Source organism: Mesoplodon bidens (genome assembly GCF_964165515.1).
Source record: "Mesoplodon bidens genome assembly, chromosome: 2".
In the NCBI taxonomy this organism is placed as follows: Eukaryota; Metazoa; Chordata; class Mammalia; order Artiodactyla; family Ziphiidae; genus Mesoplodon; species Mesoplodon bidens.
The window spans coordinates 58715036-58738208 of NC_138177.1; the positions used below are offsets into that span (position 1 = coordinate 58715036).

Genomic DNA, 23173 nt, shown 5'->3' on the forward strand with positions numbered 1-23173 from the left:
AAGGGGATCATGCTTATAAATCATTCAGCACAGGGCCAGGCACATATAAAGTTCCCCCAAATTGATAGCTAATTGTATTAGCTGTCTGGCTTATCAGTCTCAGCTCCTCTGGCCCATATCAACTTCGCCTCCATATGGACCTTGTCATTTGGTCTCACTCAGTGCCTCTCTCCCACTGTCACTCCGTCCTGGAATCCAGTTCACTTTCTATCTCCAGCGATGTCTTCATGGAGGCAGCACAATACTGCAGAAAGAGCAAGATTTTAATATTGCTCTTGTCCCTGACTTACCTGAGTCTCAGATTTTTCATCATTAAAATAGACATCAGGATACCTAACTTTTAGGGCAATTTTGAAAATTGAATGAGCTAATTATATAAAAGGGATAGCTCACTGCCCACCCATAGCAGATCTTTTAAAAATTGTCAGTTCTCATCCTTTCCTGCAGAACAATTCAATTGCCTGTGTTGGTTTCTCCTTCTCTGACTTTGAAGGGAAATCTCTGCACACCAAAATTTAGCCCTTAGCTACTTCAGAATTTGTTCTGTGGCTCTTTCTTGCCTCTCGCACTAGATTTAAGATCCTCTAGTGTATGTACTACTTCTCTACCTATAGCTTCCACAAAACCTCTGTAGATGTTTGAACAGATACTAGCTTGATTACAGTTGTTCATTTCCAAATACACATGGATTCACATTAACTTAATTTTGGTTTGTTGTGTGTTAATCAAATGCACAACTACATCTCAAGTTTTTCCAAGGAAACCTAAAACATTCCAACGTAGTTGAAAATTGTGTGATCTGTGTGCTTGATAATAAAATTTTCATGACATATAACACAGGCATATTTCAAGTTATTCAAATGCAGCTAAACTTGTTCTTTTTGGATGTGATTAAAACTGTTGCAAATTAAGAATATAAACAGAACAGTGGAATTTGGGAACTAGAAGAACCTTCAGTTCTCCCTCTCCTGTTTTCTTCCTGGCATTCTCACGTACTTTTCAATGAAATATTATGTTAACAAAGCCAGTAAATCTGAAAGAATTACACAATATTTAATACCCAGCTTAACATTTTTACATTTTTATTGTTTTCCTCTAAAGGCAAACCCTGGCACAAGATTTCTTTCTGTTGCCCGCCCAGCCCATGATATCCGTTAAGTGCTCTTCTTTTCACTTTAAATCACACTGTGTGTTGATGGGAGATGCAGCTCATGCCATAGTGCCCTTTTTTGGGCAGGGAATGAATGCGGTAAGTTCTTTTTCTGTAGGTGAGTCCCTTAAGTTTCTCTGGGTCAGTCTCGACTAAAAAGTCTTAAATAAAATCATGCTTAAAACTATCCCCACATAATCTCTGAGAAAACAGTCAACTCAACAACCATACCAGCTATTTAACTAGATTGATCTCTAAATATAGTCAATTCTTGGATTACTTGATGCAGTAATTTAGTGTATAAAAAAGCATAAGATAGTTTTCTGTTCGGTTAGAAAATATATTGATGACTTGAAATTTGGAAACTTGAGTGTCAGCAATTCAAGACTTAATTTTTAAAATATATTTTTTCTAGAGATTATAATGTTAGTATCAAAAAAGAAAAATATCCCAAATTATCTTTTTTTCCCTCTGCTTTTTCATTCCAAAGGAAAAGAAAACACAATTGATAGAGTTAAATAAAATGATGAAACAGACTAGATGTTGAATACTACTGCTTTCATGGAAATTTTACCATTCTGGCTAAAAAATATTTCAGAAAATGAATAGTGTTCAAATATTGAACATTAATTTTAAGGAATTCTGTAATAATTGTCTAGACAAACAATTATTTTATGTGCATGTGTGTTTGATTACTAATAGTTTTATAACCATAGTCTTATATTGTTTTGGTGAATGGGACATAGTCCAAGAATAAAGAGCTTATGAATCTAATCAATTATATTTTGAGCAAAGTAGTCATAAACATTTTGTTTTACAAAAACATAAAAAGAGAGATGGGATCAAGTTGGCAGAGTAGGAGGACCCTGAGTTCACCTCCTCTCATGAACACATCAAAACTATAGCTACACATAGAGAAACTCACTGTGAACAGCCTGAAGACTAGCAGAGTAGCTCTTCTACAACCAAGGCTATAAAGAAAGAATCACATGGAGTCTGGTAGGAGGGGAGGAGAATTGATCTAGTCAAGACACACACCCCTAGTGTGTGACCCAGAAGAGGAGGGGGATATCACAGATTTGGAGATCCTCCCTGGGAGCAAGGAGTTTGAGCCTCATATTAGACACCCCAGGTCTGAGGTTCAAGGCCAGGAAAATGAGACTCCTTAGCTGTTTTGAAAACCAGTGTGGCTTACTAGGGGGCAGTAAGAAACTGATACTCTGCTCCTGAAGAGCATGTACACAGACTTGCTTGCTCCCAATCCCAGCATGGAAGCAGCAGACTGACAACTTCTGGTTGCTCTGGATGGCCTGCCAGGGCTGCCCTAGTGTGCCCCCCAGCCTGCACTGGGCTCCTGCTCCAGCACCTCCTACTCTGGCGCTGTTCCCCACTAAGGTGGAAGCTGCTATTGCCAATGAGCATGCACATACCAGGGAAGGAATGCAACCAGCTCAGCAGTGTGGCTCCAACCCCTCCAGCCCCCACCCTGCCTCTAACCAAGGTGTGTACACCTGGGGAAAAAGCAGAACCAGTTTAGAAGTGTGGCTCCAAGCCCTCAGGAACCTGGCCATGCCCCCAACCAAGGCAGAGGTTGCCATCACACTCAACAGAAACCCACCACCCTCAGGGCTTCTACTCCAGTCCCTTGAGCCTCAAATCCTACCCCATAGGGCAGTGACTGCCACTGAGCCTAGGAGAAGCCCTGGCTGCACCTGGATCTGGCTCTAGTCCCTCTGAATACAATCCTATTTCCCACCAAAATGGTGGCTGCCAGCATACCCTAGGGAAAAGTGTGGCCCATGCTCACTTCAGATGCAGCTCTCCCACCAAAGCCAGTGGGCACATGCAGACTGAATAGGACATCATAGGACATGCCTTCAAGACCAGGACAGGTAACTTTCACGTAATTTCATAGAGACAAACATAAAAGTTAAACAAAATGAGAAAATGGAGGAATATGTTTCAAACAAAAGAACAAAGTAAAACCCTTGAAAAATACCCTAATGAAATAGAGATAAATAATTAACCTAATAAAGTGTTCGAAGCGATGGTCATAAAGATGCTCACCAAACTTAGGAGTAGAATGAAAGCACTCATTGAAAACTTTAACAGAGATTTAGAAAATATAAGAAAAAACCAATCAGAGCTAAAGAATATAATAACTAAAATGAAAAATACACTAGGGGTATTCAACTGCAGATTAGGTGATAGAGAAGAATGCATATGTGATCTGAAAGAAGGAATAGTAGAAATCACAAAATCAGAACAGCAAAAAAAAAAAAAAACAAATTCTTAAAAATGAGACCTCTGAGGCAATATCAAACATACTAACATTGATATTATAGGGGTCTCAGAATAAGAAGAGAGAGAAAGAGGTAGAAAATGTATTTGATGAAATTGTGGCTGAAAACTTCCTTAACTTGAAGAAGGAAACAGATATCCAGGTACAGGAAACAAAGAGAGTTCCAAACAAGATGAACCCCAAAAGACCCACACCAAGACAATGAAAATGACAAAATTAAAGAAAGAATTTTAAAGGCAGCAAGAACAAAACAAAGAGTCACAAAAAAGGGAACGCCCATAAGGCAATCATATTAGTTGATTTTTCAGCAGCAACTTTGCAGGCCAGAAGGGAATGGAATGATATGTTTAAAGTCCTGAAAGGAAAAAACCTACAACTAAGAATGCTTTACCCAGCAAGGTTATTGTTCAGAATTGAAGGAGATATAGTTTCCCAGACAAGCAAAAAGTAAAAGAGGTCATCACTACTAAATTGACCTTACAAGAAATGTTAAAGTGTCTTCTTTAAGTAAAAAAGAAAAGGCTGTAACAAGAAATAAGAAAAATAAGAAGGGAAAAATCCCACTGGTAAAGGCAAATATATGGTAAAAGCAGTGGATCAACCACTTAAATAAGCTAGAACAAAGGTTAAAAGACAAAAACTGTAAAATCAAGTATAATTACAATAAACAGTTAAAGGATAAGCCTGAAAATGTAAAATATGACATAAAAAACACAAACCATGGGGGAGGAATAAAAAAAGTAGATCTTTTAGAATGTTTTTGAACTTAAATGTCTATCAGTTTAAAACAAATAGGTATAGTTTAGGTCAACATATATGAACTCCATGGTAACCACAAATCAAAAACCTACAATAGATACACAAAAATTAGAGAGATAGAAACACAAACATAACACTAAAGAAAATCATCAAACCACAAAGGAAGAGACTAAAAGAAGAAGAAAAGAACAAAGAAGAACTACCAGAAAACAAATAATAAAATGGCAATAAGTACATACCTATTAATAACCATATTAAATGTCATTGGACTAAATGCTTCAGTCAAAAGACATAGGGTGGCTGATTGGATTAAAAAATAATATCCATCTCTCTGCTGCCTACAGGAGACTCACTTCAGAGCTAAAGACACACACACAGGTTGAAAGTGAGGGGATGGAAAAAGATATTCCATGCAAATAAAAACCAAAGGAAAGCTGGGTAAAAATACTCATATCAGACAAAGTAAATTTTAAAACAAACTCTATAATAAAAGAAAAAGAAGGGCATTATATAATGATAAAGGGGTCAATACAGGAAGAGGATATAAAAATTGTAAACATATATGCACCGAATATAGGAGTACTTAAATATATAAAGTGAATATTGACAGACATAAAGGGAGAAATTGACAGTTATACAATAATAGTAGAGGACTTTAACACTCCACTTGCCTTAATGGATAGATCATCCAGACAGAAAATCTAAAAGGAAACAGTGGCCTTAAATGACACATTAGACCAGGTGGACTTAATAGTTATTTACAGGATGGCAAGAGCAGTTTTAAAAGGGAAGTTTACAGCATTTCAGGCCTACCTCAAGAAAATAGACAAGTCTCAAGTAAACAACCTATCTTATCTGAAGAAATTAGAAAACGAAGAAAAAACAAAGCCCAAAGTCAGCAGAAGGAAGGAAATAATAAAGACCAGAGTGAAAATAAATAAAATAGAGAACCCCCTCAAAAAAAAAAAAGAAAAAATCAAAGAAACCAAGGGCTGGTTTTTTAAAAAGATAAACAAAAAACAGATAAATATTTACCCAGGCTCACTAAGAAAAAAAGAGAGAGGATCCAAATAAACAAAATAATAAATGAAAGAGGAGAAGATATAACCATTATCACAGAAACACAAACAATCATAGGAGAATACTATGAATATGCCAACAAATTGGACAACCTGAGAGAAACAGATAGATTTCTAGAAACATACAACCTTCCAAGACTGAAACAGGAGGAAATAGATAATCTGAACTGACTGATTATTAGTATTGAAACTAAGTCAATAATCAAAAACACTCAACAAACAAAACCAGGACTAATAACTTCCCAGATGAATTCTACCAAACATTTTCCAGAAAATTGAAGAGGAGGGAACACTCCCAAATTCATTCTGAGTCCATCATTACCCTGATACCAAAATATACAAAAACACTACAAAAAATAAAAGAATATTACAGACCAATTTTTCTGATGAGTATAGATGTAAAAATTCTCAACAAAATATTAACAAATAAATTTAACAATAAATTAAAAGAATCATAAACTATGATAAACTGGGATTAATCCCTGCAGTACAAGTATGGTTCAATATCTGCAAATCAACCAGTGTGATAAATCACATTATCAAAACAAAAGATAAAAATCACATGACCATCTCAATAGATGTAGGAAAGGCATTTGACAAAATTCAACATCCATTCTGATAAAAAGTCTGAACAAAATTTGTACAGAGGGGACATATCTCAACATAATAAAGGTCATTTATGACAAACACACAGATAACATCATACTCAGCAGTGAAAAGCTGAAAGCTTTTTCTCTAAGATCAGGAACAAGATAAGGATGTCCACTCTCACCATTTCTATTTAATATAGTACTGGAGGTCCTAGCCATAGCAATCAGACAAGTAAAAGAGGTAAATGGCATCCAAATTGGAAAGGAAGAAGTAAAACTGTCACTATTTGCTGATGACATATTATATATAGAAAACCCTAAAGTCTTCACCAAAAAAATATTGGAACTAATAAATGAATTCAGTAAAGTAGCAGGATACAAGATTAATATACAGAAACATGTTGCTTTTCTATGCACTAATAGTGAACTATTAGAAAGTGAAAGCAAGAAAACAATACCATTAGAATTGCACCAAAAATAATAAAACACATAGAAATAAATTTAACCAAGGAGGTGAAAGACTTATACTCTGAAAACTATAAGACATTGATAAAGATAATTAAAGATGATAAAAGTAAATGGAAAGATATCCTGTATTCATAGATTGGAAGAATTAATATTGTTAAAATGTCCATACTACCCAAAGCAATCTACAAACAATGCAATTCTTATCAATATCTTCACTATAGTTTTCACTGAGCTAGAAAAAAATCCTAAAATTTGTAAGGAACTACAAAAGACCCTCAGTAGACAAAGCAATCTTGAGAAAAGAGAACAAAGCTGGAGGTATCATGGACCCTAAATTCAGACTATGCTACAAAGCTATAATCATCAAAACAGTATGGTAATGACACAAAAACAGACACATAGGTCAATGGAACAGAGAGCCCGGAAATAAACCCATGCAGATATGGTCAGTTAATCTACAGCAAAGGAGGCAAAAATATACAGTGGGGAAAAGACAGTCTCTTCAATAAGTGGTGTTGGGAAAACTGGACAGCTACATGTAAAAGAATGAAATTAGAATATTTTCTCATATTATATACAAAAATAAACTCAAAATGGATTAAAGATTTAAGCATAGGATATGAAACCATAAAACTATTAGAAGAAAACAAAAACTTTCACATAGGTCTTAGTAATATTTTTTTGTATCTGTCTCTTCAAGCAAAAGAAACAAAAGCAAAATAAACAAGTGAGACCTAATCAAACTTAAAAGTTTTGCACAGTATAGGAAACCATCAACAAAAGGAAAAGGCAACCTACTGAATGGGAGATCTTTGCAAATGTAATGTCTGATAAGGGGTTAATATCAAAAATATATAAAAACTCATGGAACTCAATGTCAAGAAAACAGACAACCCAATTTAAAAAATGGGCAGAAGACCTGCATAGGCATTTTTCCAAAGAAGACATACAGATGTCCAACAGGCATATGAAAAGATGCTCAACATCACTAATCATCAAGGAAGTACAAATCAAAACCATCGTGAGATATCATATCATAGTTGTCATAATGGCTATCGTCAAAAAGACAACAAAGAACAAGTGTTGTCAAGGATGTGGAGAAAAGGGAATTCTAGTAGTGTTGGTGGGAATGTAAATTGGTGCAGCCACTAAGGAAAACAGTATGGAGGTTCCTCAAAAAATTAAAAATAGAACTACCATACGGTCCAGAAATTCCACTCATGGTATGTATCCAAAGAAAATTAAAATGCTAATTCGAAAAGATATATGCACCCCATGTTCATATCAGCATTATTTACAATAGTCAAGATATGGAAGCAACCTAACTGTCCATTAACAATGGATGGATAAAGAAGTGCTATGTATATACAACAGAATATTACTCAACCATAAAAAAGAATGAAATTTTGCCATTTGCAACAATGTGGATGGACCTGGATGGTATTATGGTTAGTGAAATAAGTCAGACAAAGAAAGACAAATACTGTACGTTTTCACTTATATGTGGAATCTAAAAAATAAAGCAAATGAACGAATATAACAAAGCAGAAACAAACTCACGGATATAGAGAACAAACTAGTGGTTACCAGTGGGTAGAAGGGTAGGGGGAGGGGCAAGATAGAGGAAGAGGATTAAGAGGTACAAACTATGAGGCATAAAATAAATAAGATGCAAGGATGTAATATACAGCACAGGGTATATAGCCTATATTTTATAATACCTTTATATGGAGTATAATCTATAAAAATATCAAATCACTATGTTGTATACCTGAAATAAATATAATATTGTAAGTCAGCTGTACTTAAATTTTTAAAAAAGTAAGGAGACATCAATTTTAGCATGGTGGATAATTAGAACTACCTGGTTCAAAGCCTGGTTTCATGATTTATTAGAATATGTTCTCATGCAACTAACTTATCTCTACCTCCTTATCTGTAAAATTCAGATTTTTTTTTTTTTTTTTTTTTTTTTTTGAGGTACGCGGGCCTCTCACTGCTGTGGCCTCTCCCGTTGCGGAGCACAGGCTCCAGACGCGCAGGCTCAGCGGCCATGGCTCACAGGCCCAGCCGCTCCAAGGCATGTGGGATCTTCCCAGACCGGGGCACGAACCCGTGTCCCCTGCATCAGCAGGCGGACTCGCAACCACTGCGCCACCAGAGAAGCCCCAGATTTTAATATACCTATCTCATAAGAATTCTCCAGGAATAAATGAATTAATTAAATAAAGAATTTAAGAGTGTTATCTCATCCTTATATGGTATCTCTCATTTCTAAATTCCTATAGCATTAACAGCCTATATAATTGACAAATTTATTTGCTTCAGGTATGATATGTATAATTGATATAGAAATATTTTATTTCTTAATGTTTACATATTTTTATATTGTCTTAAAACCATAGTTTGAATTCTTAGGATGCAGGAAACATAGCTTTTTATTTTCTTCTCCCTACTACATTTAGCATAGTACCTTACTAATTTTGTGGATTTGTTGATTGGAAATTTGCTTTAATCTTGGTTTATAGAAAGTAAGTTAATATGAAAGTTCTGTCCTGTTAAATTGCTCTAAATGTGAATCTTAAAGCCCTGAATAGTTTAACTATTATTCTAATGCTCATGGTAGAACAACATAATTATTTTTGCTTCTTGAAGAAGCAATGGAATTGTCAAAATTACAAGTAATTTAAAATTTTGATCATACTCTAAATTATATATATATATATATATATATGAATAAATCGGGCAAAGACAAAACCATCAAACATGCAGTCAATTGTCTTTTTAATCAGAATTCAATGCTAAGCATGACTATTTGGCTGTTATGTGCTGATTGAGAGTAAACATCCTGCGAATTATACTCACCAATGAAAAGTCTATTCAAAATTGCTAAGATTTATTATTTACAGTTTATTTTTTCTTGTTTTAGGGATTTGAAGACTGCTTGGTATTTGATGAATTAATGGATAAATTCAATAATGACCTTAGTAAGTAAAATTTCTCAATTGGACATGGACTAGCCTTGCTGATTAATTGTACACCTATTTCTGATACTGGAAGATTACAAACCATGATGCATATTTCCTGTTCAGGATTATAAATTTTTCTATTAACAGTCTATGCCACTGTTTTTGCTTATATCAGACAAGGAACACCCAGAGAGGAAAAGATAGTTTCTTTTAAGTTTTACATGGAGGTCTATGCATTGATCAGTACAAAGATAAAAGTTCCGAGCACCAAAGTTTGGCAAAGATATACTCCTTTCCCTCCCTCTCAGCCTAGTTAACCCCCATGCCTATAATCCCTACAGCATGCCCTCAGAAACACTTTTAGAAGCTCCAGCATTTTCTTGCTTTTTGCCTTATCAAAGGTTGAATCTGATACTTCCATTTGCCTTTTTTTTTTTTTTTTTTTTTTTGCTCTATGCGGGCCTCTCACTGTTGTGGCCCCTCCCGTTGCGGAGCACAGGCTCTGGATGCGCAGGCTCAGCGGCCAGGCCATGGCTCACGGGCCCAGCCGCTCCGCGGCATGTGGGATCTTCACGGACCGTGGCACGAACCCGCGTCCCCTGCATCGGCAGACGGACTCTCAACCACTGCACCACCAGAGAAGCCCCCATTTGCCTTTTGATTAAAATTAATTCCAGAAATATATTAATTTTACAAGTATTGAAGTTTTAAACTTTATGTATAATTCTGAAAGTAAGTTAAATTAAATGTACATAATTTTCATCTGTAAAAGAAATTGCAAATAGTAGCCTGAGAACTGGATAACTTTTACTGCTTCTCAGCATTACATGTTCTCAAAGGTCACCTCTGAATTTAAACCTGTTTCAGGTAAGGGATAGACTTAGAGAACCAGGTTTAAATCTACACCCAGATTCCAGTCTTGACTTGTGGACTTATTAGCCCTTTGACCTTGAACAAGTCACTTTATCTTTTTAAAGTCTCAAGATTTTTTTTCCATCAATAAAGTGGGGATAATACCACTTCAGAGAGTTGTGAAGGTTAAATCAAATGATTTGTGGAAAACTTTATTAAAAAAAAGCCTAACCCACAGATTACAAACTAGTGGTTGCCAGTGGGTAAAAGTGTAGGAGGAGGGGCAAGATAGGGGAAGGGGATTAAGAGTTAGAAACTATGAGGTATAAAATAAATAAGCTACAAGGATATATTGTACAACACAGGGAATATAGCCAATATTTTATAATAACTATAAATGGAGTATAACCTTTAAAAATTGTGAATCACTATGTTGTACACCTGTAACTCATATAATATTGTACATCAACTATACATGAAGAAAAAAAAAAGAAGGCTGGAACAAAGTAAGTTCACAGTAAAATTTTTTTTTATAGTGTTATAGGGAGTCAGTGAACACTGTGCTGTCTGAATCTGAAGAGATTATAGATTCCAGGGTAAATTTCTTCTGGTTTTCTTCCTTTCTTTCCCAGTTATCTCACTCAGATGCTAAGGATCCAGAAGTATTTTGTTTCCTCCCTTCTTAGCCCTTGTGTGATTGGTTAGCATATAATGACAATGGTGGAGACAGAGGGAGGGCTCATATAACAGAACATACTGTCAATACTGGTTTTAGTTACAAGAGAATGAAGATTGAACAATAATTATCACAATAATAACTAACATCACTGAACATGTAATGTGTGTTGGGTATCTTGCTGTTTTTTATCACATTATCTCATGAAAAACATGGGGCATAGGTACTATTCTTGTCCCTATTTTACAACTGAGGAAATTTAAGCTTAGAGATGGTTAAGTAACTTGCCCAAAGTCAAGTAGCTAGAAGTGGTGAAGCTGGGACTAGCACCCATGTTCTCTGACTTTAGAAATGGCTTCCTCAAAACTAGAGTTGCTAGGCCCTGTGAAGTTATGTTAGTTATTAATTTATCAAATATTTATTCAGTGTTTACCTTATACCAGGTTAAGTTTTCAAACATGAATATAACATGAGTCCTGCCTCTGGGAGATAACAGAATAACAGGGTATGTTTAAGCTAATAAGGTGGCTTAGGTACAAATGAAACAAATGTATACGGGGTAGCAAAGAAGAACAAAAAGGAGAGTAGCAAATTCTAAGGATTTGGCGTCATTTACAGTCATTTATATGAACTGCTTTCCATTTGTGAAACAAAAATAATGATTTACTAATCTAGTATATATTATAACAACTTTATCTAAGTTTTATTAAATCATAGGCAATGGGAAATGCCCATGTGTTATTGCTCAGTATTCATAGATTGTTGGTCATACAGTCTTGTCCAGAGTTTTAAAAGGTTAGTAGAGACCATTGCTAGAGAATACACCATTTCATTTGAACTGTGTAGAGTCAAGCACATTGTTTACAGATTGTTTTGGGAAAAAAACATATTATTTAACTTGGTTTCTAGGTATGTGCCTTCCTGAATTCTCAAGATTAAGAATTCCAGATGACCATGCAATTTCAGACCTATCCATGTACAATTACATAGAGGCAAGTGAGAAAGTTTCGTTCTATTCAATGAGATAATGCACTGATACTCTAATAAACATTCTTTGCTTTTGTTTCTTTGACCCCCGTCTTATGCATGCTGCATAAGAATAGGTGCCAAGAGAAAACACACACGCACACACACACACACACAGAGCATTCCTTACACATAGTTGAACTTTGACTATAAAGACAGTGATAATGACCCACACACATCATCTCTATCTACATTTCAGGGACATTTAGGAGGTAACAAAAATGACAAAATGTCTGGTTTCAATATCTGATAATTCATAGGCTCAAGACTTAGACATTTAGTAGAGGTAGTAATATGCTATTTTAATGAAAACATCTTTTTGATATGAGTTAACATATTTGGAAAATTTGAGATATTAAATAACTTTTCCATTCTTAACATTATAAGCTGCAAACTTAAATTAGCACTGAATATCCTTCGGAGTTTTTTGCACTGAAAGAAATATGTAATACCAAAGAAATTCATAGTCAATAGATTACTACTCAGAAGAAAAACACAATTCCATTTTAAGCCAGTCACATGAAAAGCTCACAGTAAATGGTTGTGGTTATAGTTTTTAAATAATCAAATGAAAAAATTTACAAAATAAAAATTTTAAAAAGAGTATAGTTGTTTTCCATCTCTCCTGAAGACAGAGAGAAATAAAGTAGACTTCAACTCGAGCAGAATTGTTTCATATGTGGTGAAGGAAGTTCTATAAGATACTGGAAGTCTCACTGATGTATTTTGCCTTGTCTTTGAAAACAAGACAACTACAACATAATATTTATCCTGAATATGGAGTATATCAAGACAGGCCTAGTTTTAAACAGATCTCTTCTTGCCATAAATAACGTTCCAAACTGACCAGGAAGTAACAGAAATTAGTCAAATCTTTGGGCTCACAGACTACTTGCAGATCCATACAAACAAAAACTCTTACTGAAATAGAGTTGGCTCCCGAGCAAAATAGAGTTCTCTAACAGCTTTTGCATAATTGCTCTACTTTTTCAAGTTATTGTTCTCTGACATTGACTGAAAAGGATTAGAAATGACTGAGAAGAATTGGAAAGAAGAATTTATTTGACTACCTTGTCTGGCTTTGTGGTGAATGGGAATGAAGGGTGATAAAGTTGCAGTAAACAATTAAAGGTCCTTTGTTCAAGGTATTCTTTGAGACTCCTTACATTATTGCAGATGCGAGCACATGTCAACTCAAGGTGGTTCCTCTTCCAAAAGAACATAGAGAGATTTCTTCATGCTATTATGCCATCTACTTTTATCCCTCTTTACACCATGGTAAGGTCTGGATTTAAGAATTTTCCTCATTTTAATATTCTGTTTAGCCATTAAAGAATACACAAGAATACTTTTAAAATTTTCTTACAGGTCACCTTTTCCAGAATAAGATACCATGAGGCAGTGCTGCGTTGGCATTGGCAAAAAAAGGTTGGAACAGATTACACTTAATTTTAATCTGATGTGTTGAAGTTCACAGTGTTATGGTTATGTTTACCTCAGGCAAATATGGAAATAATGTGACATACACTAGATGTTTGCCTTCCAAATTCAAAAATGTCTTAGAAACACAGGTGGCAGAATGCCTAATGAACAAAATTACAAAGAAGAGGCAATCCCTGAGGAGAAGAAATTCAAAAAAGAAATTGATGCTAATATTTCTAAACTTTCTACTTTATTTTAACAATGTGACCTTTTACTTTTATTTAGCAATTGACTTTTGCTTCATGCAATACTCCTATGGGTTTAATTTACAAAATTGGACAGAATCAAATCACTTATAAAACACAGTCTAATTCTAGTGTAATGCTCTTCCACATTAATTTTGGGCAGTTGACTCACAGATGCCATTAAATGGAGATTCAGATTCCTGATCTTCCACTGTGGAAACTTTACAACTTCACTCACTAAACAAATAGTATGTAAACATTGAGCTGGGCATGGTGATGAACATAAAGCAGCCCCTACCCTTTGCATAGCTCAGAGACTAGTGGGGGAAATGGACACCTGCAGTGAAGAGGCACTGCCCTAGTGGAGAATGGGCATGGGCATAGGGAGGGGGGCGTGGAGGTTGAAGAAACCTCCCACACATTCAGAATGTGAATGCCAAGTATTTCAGTGGACCTGGAAGAAGCACATATGTGTGAAAATGGCTAGAGGTGGAGCTGGAATAGTAAGTAGGACCTGAAACATCTTGAATATTATTTTGAGGGAAACAGGAAGACAAAGGCAGCTCATAGTCTCAGGTGTGGATTTTAGAAAGATTTAGAGGCTAGATTGGAATGAATCAAGATTTATTCATACAGAGGTGAATAAAATAAGGTCCCTGCCCTCAAGGAACTAAAAGTCCAAAGGGGAAAGAGACAGTGACAGGCAGTTAGAATGAAGGACAATAAGTGCAGTGAAAGAGACCAGGATGATACGAGAGTGCACACACCCAGACTAGACTGAGCCTCAGCTCGTGTGATTGATAGACTGTAGGTGGTGAAGGTGCATGTTTAAGTCTTTGAATGTGTGTCTTCCAAGTCACAGAGGCCACTGAACCCATCACTCTTCTCAGGGACACTTTGTGCAGGGTCTGAGCAATGACTGAATCATTTGTGGCTTCTTTCAAGACAGAGTTAACAGTTCTTTGTTTTTTCAACTGTGAATGTTTTTATGGCTGGACAAAGGCTAACTGTTAAGAATTCTTTATACAGAACACATAGATTCAGGAGTTTCTGGGAAGAGAGGGAGGAGGGAGAGAGGGAGGCAGGAAGCTCCAAATTCTTGACCTTGCCAGGTATTGCAGGACTTCACCTAGTGGTCATGCAATTACATCACTGTTTCAATTTAAAGAACAAAGAGGAAATTGTATAAAACGTCATTTAAAAATGAAGTCTACTTGCAATATTTTAATCACTGTACAAATAAAGTGAAAGTTCTTGCTCTTTTTTACAGGTGATACACAAAGGACTCTTTTTCGTTGGAACACTGATAGTTGTCAGTGGTACTTACCTACTTATGCGCTGCAAGTCACTGAGACCCCTGGACTACTTGAGAAGACCATGGGATTGGGTCACTTACTTCCAGAATACAGGGCATGTCTCCCTGTAAACTCCCTGGAGTCACTAGAACAAATTCCCAATGTCATTAGCAAGTGATAAAACAATCCTGAAGTAGCAAATATTAGATTTCTCTGTAAACAAAACAGGATTAAAATCATGTTTCCATCATCATATTTAATTCACTAATAGAAGATATTTATCAGCTTATAGTTAAATTCAATGTAGAATTTCTCTGTGAGCTCATTGAAATTATTGAAAAAATAACCCACCACCTTCAGTAAAACTCAGCTCCCCCACAGCACTATGCTTAGGTCAGATCATTCTAAATATAAAAGTGCAGTGGCTAAGATCTCTTTCACTTCTCAAAAAGTAAGGCCCTAGAGACCTCAAGGAAGTCACTGATAACCCTTTTCTTTAAAGGACATAATAGAAGTCATGATAGGATTGACTTAACACCTGGGACTAAAAGTCACAATTTGCCTAATATATTAACTGCATTTTTCATTACCTGGATGGAACTTACCTAAGCACAGGGTTCAGATTTCCTTGCTAAAACTAGAAGTATAAATGAGGGGTTGGGGGGCTTTTGAGAGAGTTCAAAATGAATTGATTTTATTTCCCAGTCTTCAAAAGGCAACATTACCTTCTGAGGATTTTTTTTTAAAGGCTATTAAAGCCACACTAAGTGAAGGATAGGAAGAGCTTTATTTATAAACTAAATATCTATATACATAAAAGAGTGGAAAGGAAACAAGGGGAGACAATTTTCATAGAAATATGAAGCTGTATTTTATTCCATTTCAGAAGCAATTTACTAACATTCTTGAACTATATGCTGCAAAACTAGCAACAAACTTGATGTTTAAATGTTCATTTAGTGAAACTTTTTTCTTACTTCTTCCTTCTTCAATAGGCCAACTGAATCATTTAGAAGCCTTTCAAATGTGATTAATTATGAAGATGCAACACTAGTAGAACAGTCATGTAAGAAATAAAAATTAGGAAATAAAATGTTTCACTTTCTTTCCTATATTGTCAAGGAAATTCTTGAGTCCTAATAATCCATGTTTAGACTAAATAATGATTCATGGAAAAATGGTCTCTTCACTAACACTGACCACTATTTATCCAGTGTATTGATTGAAGAGCAATAAAGATCATATATTTTTATTTAATATTCACATTTTGTGAATACAGTTTTACACTTATTTTCATCTCTCCTCAAATGTAGGTTTGTTTGGATTTTGCTGGAACTCCTTTTCTAAATCTATCAATAGAATTCTTGGCAAAATTGTGGGAAATTACTAGGAGGGGAGGCTAATCCTGCCATGTTCACATTTGAAATGAAATAGATGCAGACACCTATCTGCCATTAACATCAGCTTCACCATGTACATCCTCTGCTAATATATGATTACCAATAAACCTTGACCACCTTGACATTCTATTTTCTTTCCTGTGTTTCTTTCTAATGGTATCTTCTAGAGCCTGCTCAGCAGCACATTGGTCTGAAGCTCCTCTTTATCATATTATACATAGAGCAATAGTCTCTTTTTGCACATAAAGTTAAGGAATTGATTTTCTTTTTCATCCTGGAATTGTCTCTTTGATAAATTTGATTGAGCAAACATTTGACATGACACTGAATAGGACCCAACACTACAGAAAATTCAAGATTTTCTAGCTATTTCACACAAGTGCATGAGACAAAGTTATTTTAAGAGCTAAGTATTTTTGAGAAATATGTTATGTGCCTTGGAAAATACAGTTTTTTAGAAATATACATTTGAAGTGAAAACTTCCAATATGTTAGAAGTTGATGGTGCCTGATGCCCACCTTGTGCCACAAGTGGTTTTTCATTATACAAAGCACCCACTGAATTAAAAGAATTTGTCTTGCTCATTTACTCCCGAGGTCAGAGAGCAATTCAGATTTCCTGTTGGACCACAAAAGTTCTGTTGATATTACATAGAATGGGGATTCCAAAACAGTCCTTATAATGGTAGTCTAAAAGTGGTATCTGATTTAAAGCCCCATCTTTCATTATAATTATTCTTTCCTATAAAGGACAAACTTGGATTACATTGACCTATGACGGTTCTGTCACTGTCAACTGATAGTAATTCATCATTAGTGATGATAAAAATGGTGGAAGAACAGTTAAAAGTCACTTTTTTCTTTGGTCTGTCCCTATCTTTTTTTTTTTTTTTTTTTTTTTTGCGGTACGTGGGCCCCTCACTGCCGTGGCCTCTCCCGTTGCAGAGCACAGGCTCCGGACGCACAGGCTCAGCGGCCATGGCTCATGGGCCCAGCCGCTCCGCGGCATGTGGGATCCTCCGGGACCGGGCACGAACCCGCGTCCCCTGCATCGGCAGGCAGACCCCCAACCACTGCTCCACCAGGGAAGCCCGATCTGTCCCTATCTTTCTGTGACATCACAATGAGTTGAATTTGCATTTCACTCCCAACTGCTGGTAGGTCTTTAGCTGGTCACTGGCATCTCAGCAGTCAGAAACATAGGAGCTGCAAAAGGGCTCTTCGAAACTGGGCAGGGAGAAAATAAAGTTGAATATTAAGTAAAAGTTTGGATTGACATTCAAGAAAATTAGGTAAATTTAATTTGGGTTGTTCTTTTTTATTTGTTAGCTGATGTGGAGTTAGGTGGTAATGCTCAGATCTACTTAAGCCTGGAGTTTAATGTCTTTTATTTATTATAATTCTTATTAACTTTACCACATAGGTCTCTTTCAATACCTTATAATAGCCATAGATTCAAGTTGCATGAATCTTCCATGCAGGCAGCTAGATGTGTTTCCTTAAGGGATTTTGAACATTAATTCATTCCACAAATATTCAATGAGCCCCTATGAGGTGAGGAAATTTGTGCTACAATCTCGGAATATTGTGGGCAGCAGAGACAGACAAGGCCCTTCCTGGTAGAGTTTACAGCTTGGTGTACTCACTAATGTTCCTTTAATTAGGTTAAGATTTTTTTTTTTTTTTGGATCAAGATTACAAATCAGTTGGTGAAAATATACAACAGCAAACCAGGTTCAAATCCAGGCACCAACACGTCCTGAAGCAAACAAGTCCTTTAACTTCTCTGAACCTATCTCATAATCCATAAATAAGATACTATTAGTGCCTATTTCATGGAGTTTTGTAAAGATAATTGATACAATCTGCATAGTGCAGTAAGAATTTTAAATAAATTATTAACTTTGATTGTAGTTATTATTACTAAACATAAAAGGTTTTCTGATGTGTTAAATACTGATTTTAATAGAATTTTACCTAACAAGTGCAAACCTCCATTGGTAGGTCTTAGAATTGTTATTATTTTCTCCAGGAATATTCTACATTTCTTCTTGAACCCTCTACTTTCCTGTTAAATGCTTGATTTAGGTTTTTATCATTGAAGCTGCTATGAATAATCTCTATAAAAGTATTATATTTTCCAACAATCCCACCAACATGGTGAAAATGATCAGTTAATTACAAAGCTTACCTTTCTGATCATGAAGATATAAATAACTGGATTATACACAGTGTTTGATTTAGCAAAGAGATATCAAACAGTAGATATTATTGTAGGAGTGAATAGGTGTCCATAACCATTAAACACCAAGAAACAAATCACAGTATAAGGCATCCAAAAGATCAGAAAGGCAAATATCATGAAAAATCACATTTTGGCCAGTTTCTTTCATATCTTAAAATCTTGAACATTTGAATTGTCTGAAGATCTTCAACAAAGCAGAGCTGCAGAAAGGAGAAGGAAAATAAAGGGGTGAAAATGAAAAAATCATTTTTGTTCATTGTTTTCATAATAGATATTCAGGCACAATTCTTGGCCCCACCTTAATGGAAAGAGAACTGAATAGGACCTTGGGAGGCTGGCATCTGATCCAGGACCTGCAGCTGGGCCCAGCCCTTAAAGTCTCTGGGCCTCAGTCTCCTCACCTTAACATAATATATTGAACTAAATAGTCTCTTAGGTCCTTCAACGGTTTTTAATGTTTTCTAATTTGTTTAAAGAAGAAGAAAATGAACTATTTTGCCTAGATCTTCAAGTCGCTAAAAGACAGCCTGAAAGAGCCATGATAGGGACTTCCTTGGTGGTCCAGTGGTTAAGAATCCACCTTCCAATGCAGGAGATGTGGGTTCGATCCTTGGTTGGGGAACTAAGATCCCTCATGCCACTGGCAACTAAGCCCTCACACTGTAACTACTGAGTTTGTGTGCTCTAGAGCCCAAGCCCAAGAGAGAGGCTGCATACCACAATGAAAGCTTCTGCATGCTGCAATGGAGATCCCATGTGCTGTAACTAAGACCCAACACAGCCAAATAAATAAATATTTTAAAAGTCATGATAAATTGGAAAAAAAATTCTCCATAATTCTGGAATATCTTTTATCTAGAGTATAATCCCCAAATTCTCAAACCAGGCAGCAAATGTGATGTCAGTAGTTCTACATGTTAAAGCCTACAGCTGGTCTTGATGAAAACTTAAGTCCTAAATAAATTCTTCCTGGAAACTACTGTAACTTCCACTTTACAGCTAATGACTATAAAGTGGGGTTTTGATGAGCAATTTGCTTGGGTTTGTTTCATCAGTGACTCAGCTGCAGAGGATAGAGCTCGGTAAAACCCAGATAGCCCACTTCCTCTAAAATCAGCGTTTTAGAGAACTTTTTACTCCTAGTTTTACTCCTAGTTTGTGCCCACTAAAAGTATTTAGGCATAATGGCCTATAGTCTGAAAGTTCTTTGACTTTCTCAGATAAAAACTCTTTAGAAGTATAACGGGGAATAATGAATCTGACTCCATATTAGATCTGTTTCTTTTCCTTTAACCTTTGTATTCTACTGCTTTTGCTACAAGTTAATCACTAAAGGGATGCTGCCAATAGCTGAAAGTATACATAATGGTCCATATCCAGAACACTGCCCCCATGCCTGAATGTTAAATCAAAATACCTTTGTTCAGCTCACAACATCCTGATGCAGCACACCTGTCAAATGGCTGCAGGAAAGAAGAAATTAACATATCCCATATCCCTTCCCAAAGTCTGGCTGAAATCAGGAAATATTTGCAACAACTTATGGCCTTTTTACTTTACCTCCTCACCTCGCCCCTCTTTGTTCTATAAAATAAACTAGCATCCAGACCCCAACAACAAGATGGTTCTCTAGGACATTAGTCTGCCATCTTCTCAGACTCCTGGCTTTCCAAATAAAGCCATTAATTCCTTGCCCCAAAGACTTGTCTCCCAATTTGTTGGCCTGTCATGTGGCTGGCAGAACAATCTTGGACTTGGTAACAGAAGTTCCTCCTATTATTGTGATAAACGTGTTATTAAGAATAGGGGGAGAATATTCCTGTACATCAAAAGTATATTCATAAATAAAATGGATATTTCTGACATCTTAAGAAGCTAATTTTGCTACAAAAATACAAATGCTTTATATATTGATATAAGAAAAGGTATCTGGCATACCACTGATACTTAATATACAATTTTAACCTGGGAAATTTATTGCATTTCAACAAACTGTAAGTGCTCCTTTTATTTTTAGCATTATCATAAAAGTTAAGGAAAAATTTTCTGAAGAAATCTGTTAAAATATGTGCTTATAGTATTTAAAAATATATTTGAATTGATATATCTAAATCACTGATGTCATCTAAACTTTATTTAAGAAACTATATTCTTACTAAATTATGTATTCATATTGACAGAGAATAGAAGAAAACATAGATAATTAAAATGGTTGATTTTTTTTCTAGAGTAGAGGAAATGTGTGTATGGTAGTGAGTGTTAAATTTCTGGTACTATTATTATCTGTGTGTGCTATTCTATTTTAAAAGAAACTATTTTATTTAAAGTGATAGGAGATTATTCTATTTTCAGAACAGGATTTTGGTGGGGGGAGGATTTTTCCCTAGAGATTTTAAGAAGGTTGTGGAGTTCTAGTAAAAACTTTAGATTTGGAATTAAAAGATCTGGGTTCATATTCCAGATTCACCACTTTTGCTCCTTGTGTGATGTTGAGCAAGTCAATGACCTTCTCTAAGAGTAAAGATTAAAGGAGGTTAAAATGTGTAACTTATTAAACAGAAGTTGAGTCCCAGTTCCACACATATGACTTTATGGGATTGTTTTTGAGATTATTTATTTATATTTGAATTATATTTGAAACAACCATACTTATTCATATGCACTTTTATGATAATATAGGATATTAAGAATCATGATTTTTGACTCCTTAGAGTTTCAATTAACTAGTAATACACCACATGTCAATGATCTGTGCCCCAAGTCCCCACTATCTAGGGCCCAACAATTTTATCTGTACCACTTTCTGGACAATGTCAGTCCCCATCATTTCTCACCACATATCAAAGCAGAGAACTCATTCTGGAATTACATGCATACTGGAGAAATTAGTTGAAGAAAATATTGGTTTATGCTTCCCCAGTTCCTCTGGTATAAGGAAAAGATCTGACTAATGTTTCAGATTATTTGGGTTTGTATATGTGACATTTTCATGTTTATTTTTCATTTATCTCTTTTTGGCTTCTTTGTTTCATCATTCTCTATTCCTTTACTCTGCTCATTCAACATTTTCCAAATAAAGAGCTCTACTTTATGTCTTGCCCCCTTTATCCAATCATTTGAGGATAGTTTTCAAAATTGCTATGGATGAAACAAAAGTATTGATACATGCACAAATTTGTCCTAAAGGAGGGACAACTTAAGACAAACTCCCCAGAATTACCTCTAATGGTGTAATGGCAATGCCTAGTGCTTGGTGATTCAGACACCTGTAGGTTTTTCAAAGACTTTACTGTGAGTCCTTATTCTCAAAGGAGTAACTATGTCTCTATTGCTATTACAAATAACCTCTCTGGATAAGGAAATAGAAGCAATTCCTTGCACCAAGCTTTGTGTTGAGTTTATAACACAGTCAGTAGTCAAATCTCTTTGTACTTTCACCACTCCCCTTTCCTATGCCCTCTGTAAATTTTTTCCAAAAATAGTCACTGGTCCCTATTGCATGTAGGTACTGTTCCAGCTATAGGTGAAAAAATAAATAAGAGTGGGTCTCTTCTCTTGAGGAATTCACTCTTTGGTGAGGGTGACAGGCACATAAATATACTGCTTCCATAGGTGATAACATGCCATGAGGGAGGTGACCAGAGAGGGCTATGGGAATACGCAGGGGGGGTAACAAATTCAGAAGTAGATAGGAGCAAACAGATCCTGATCTCAGCCTTCCAAGGTGAGGAGGAGTTTAGACAAGGAGGAGAGACAGAATGTTAAGGCAAGTGTTAAGGCAAAGAGGTAAACATGTCAATTTCTGGGGACAAGAAATACTGTAGTTGACTGAAGCTTGAGGTGGCAAGAGGGAGGGAATGTAAAAAAATGAGACTGGACAGGTAGATGAGAGATGGCCACACAGGACCTGATAGTCAGTTCAGGGGCCTTATTTTTAATCATGAGAACAATGGAAACCTTAAAGTATTTTAGGCTGGGTAGTGACATAAAAAAATTTTCATTTGAGAACAATTAATCTGGTGGCAGTATAAATAGAATGAATTAGAGGAAGGCAAGAATAAAGAAAGGAAAACTAAGATCCTTTTGAATTGAGTCTGGCAGGCAAAAAAAATTGAGAGGACAAAATAGATATATGGAAAAATATTTGAGGTTCGATAGATAAAAATTGATAATTGTTTGGGTGTGAGGGAGACATGGATGAAGAATAATCAAAGATTACTCCTTAGTTTCTGGCTTAGGTAGATAGGGGTGATGACCATTCACTAAGAGAGGGAATGGAGGAGTAGAGACTTGGGGGGAAAGATGACCAATTCATCTTCACACATGTTGAATTTGACAAGTCTGTGGACTATCCACATGGAGGTATTCAATAGGCAATTGACTATGAGTATCTGATAGAGGTCAGAAGAGCAACCTGGATCAGAAGTAGAGATTTCAAAGTCACCATGCTATTGTTAGAAGGAAAATACTGCCAATATATGAGATTGCCCATGTCTATTGTGTAGTATTGAGACAGGCTGGGACCCAGGACCCAGGACCCAGGACCCTTTGCTTCAGTGCTTGCACCTGGACACACATCTCCTCAAGCAGCAAAATACAAAGAAACTATAAGGGACTAAAATTGACTGTGTGCATGTGCAGTTGGGGCAAATTATGGACAATGAGATACAAAAAGACCAAAAATCCAACTGCTAC

General features: G+C 35.9%; 2 protein-coding genes across 2 annotated transcripts in view; one reads left to right on the forward strand and one right to left on the reverse strand.

Annotated features, from left to right (window-relative positions):
* KMO (kynurenine 3-monooxygenase) overlaps positions 1–16418 on the forward strand; it is a 58770-nt gene extending 42352 nt beyond the window's left edge. The window contains exons 10-15 of the mRNA XM_081225716.1: positions 1102–1249; positions 9278–9335; positions 11755–11837; positions 13048–13149; positions 13240–13299; positions 14809–16418. Of these exons, the coding sequence (XP_081081842.1) occupies positions 1102–1249; positions 9278–9335; positions 11755–11837; positions 13048–13149; positions 13240–13299; positions 14809–14964 (607 nt within the window). The 3' untranslated portion in view covers positions 14965–16418. The remainder of the gene's footprint in view (positions 1–1101; positions 1250–9277; positions 9336–11754; positions 11838–13047; positions 13150–13239; positions 13300–14808) is intronic.
* Positions 16419–16888: 470 nt separating this feature from the next.
* The window catches only part of OPN3 (opsin 3), a gene marked incomplete at its 5' end in the record, with an annotated part of 34101 nt that continues 27816 nt past the window's right edge, over positions 16889–23173 (reverse strand). The window contains 7 exon segments of the mRNA XM_081257735.1: positions 16889–17100; positions 17330–17406; positions 17410–17424; positions 17428–17460; positions 18425–18487; positions 18491–18601; positions 18607–18678. Of these exon segments, the coding sequence (XP_081113861.1) occupies positions 16911–17100; positions 17330–17406; positions 17410–17424; positions 17428–17460; positions 18425–18487; positions 18491–18601; positions 18607–18678 (561 nt within the window). The 3' untranslated portion in view covers positions 16889–16910.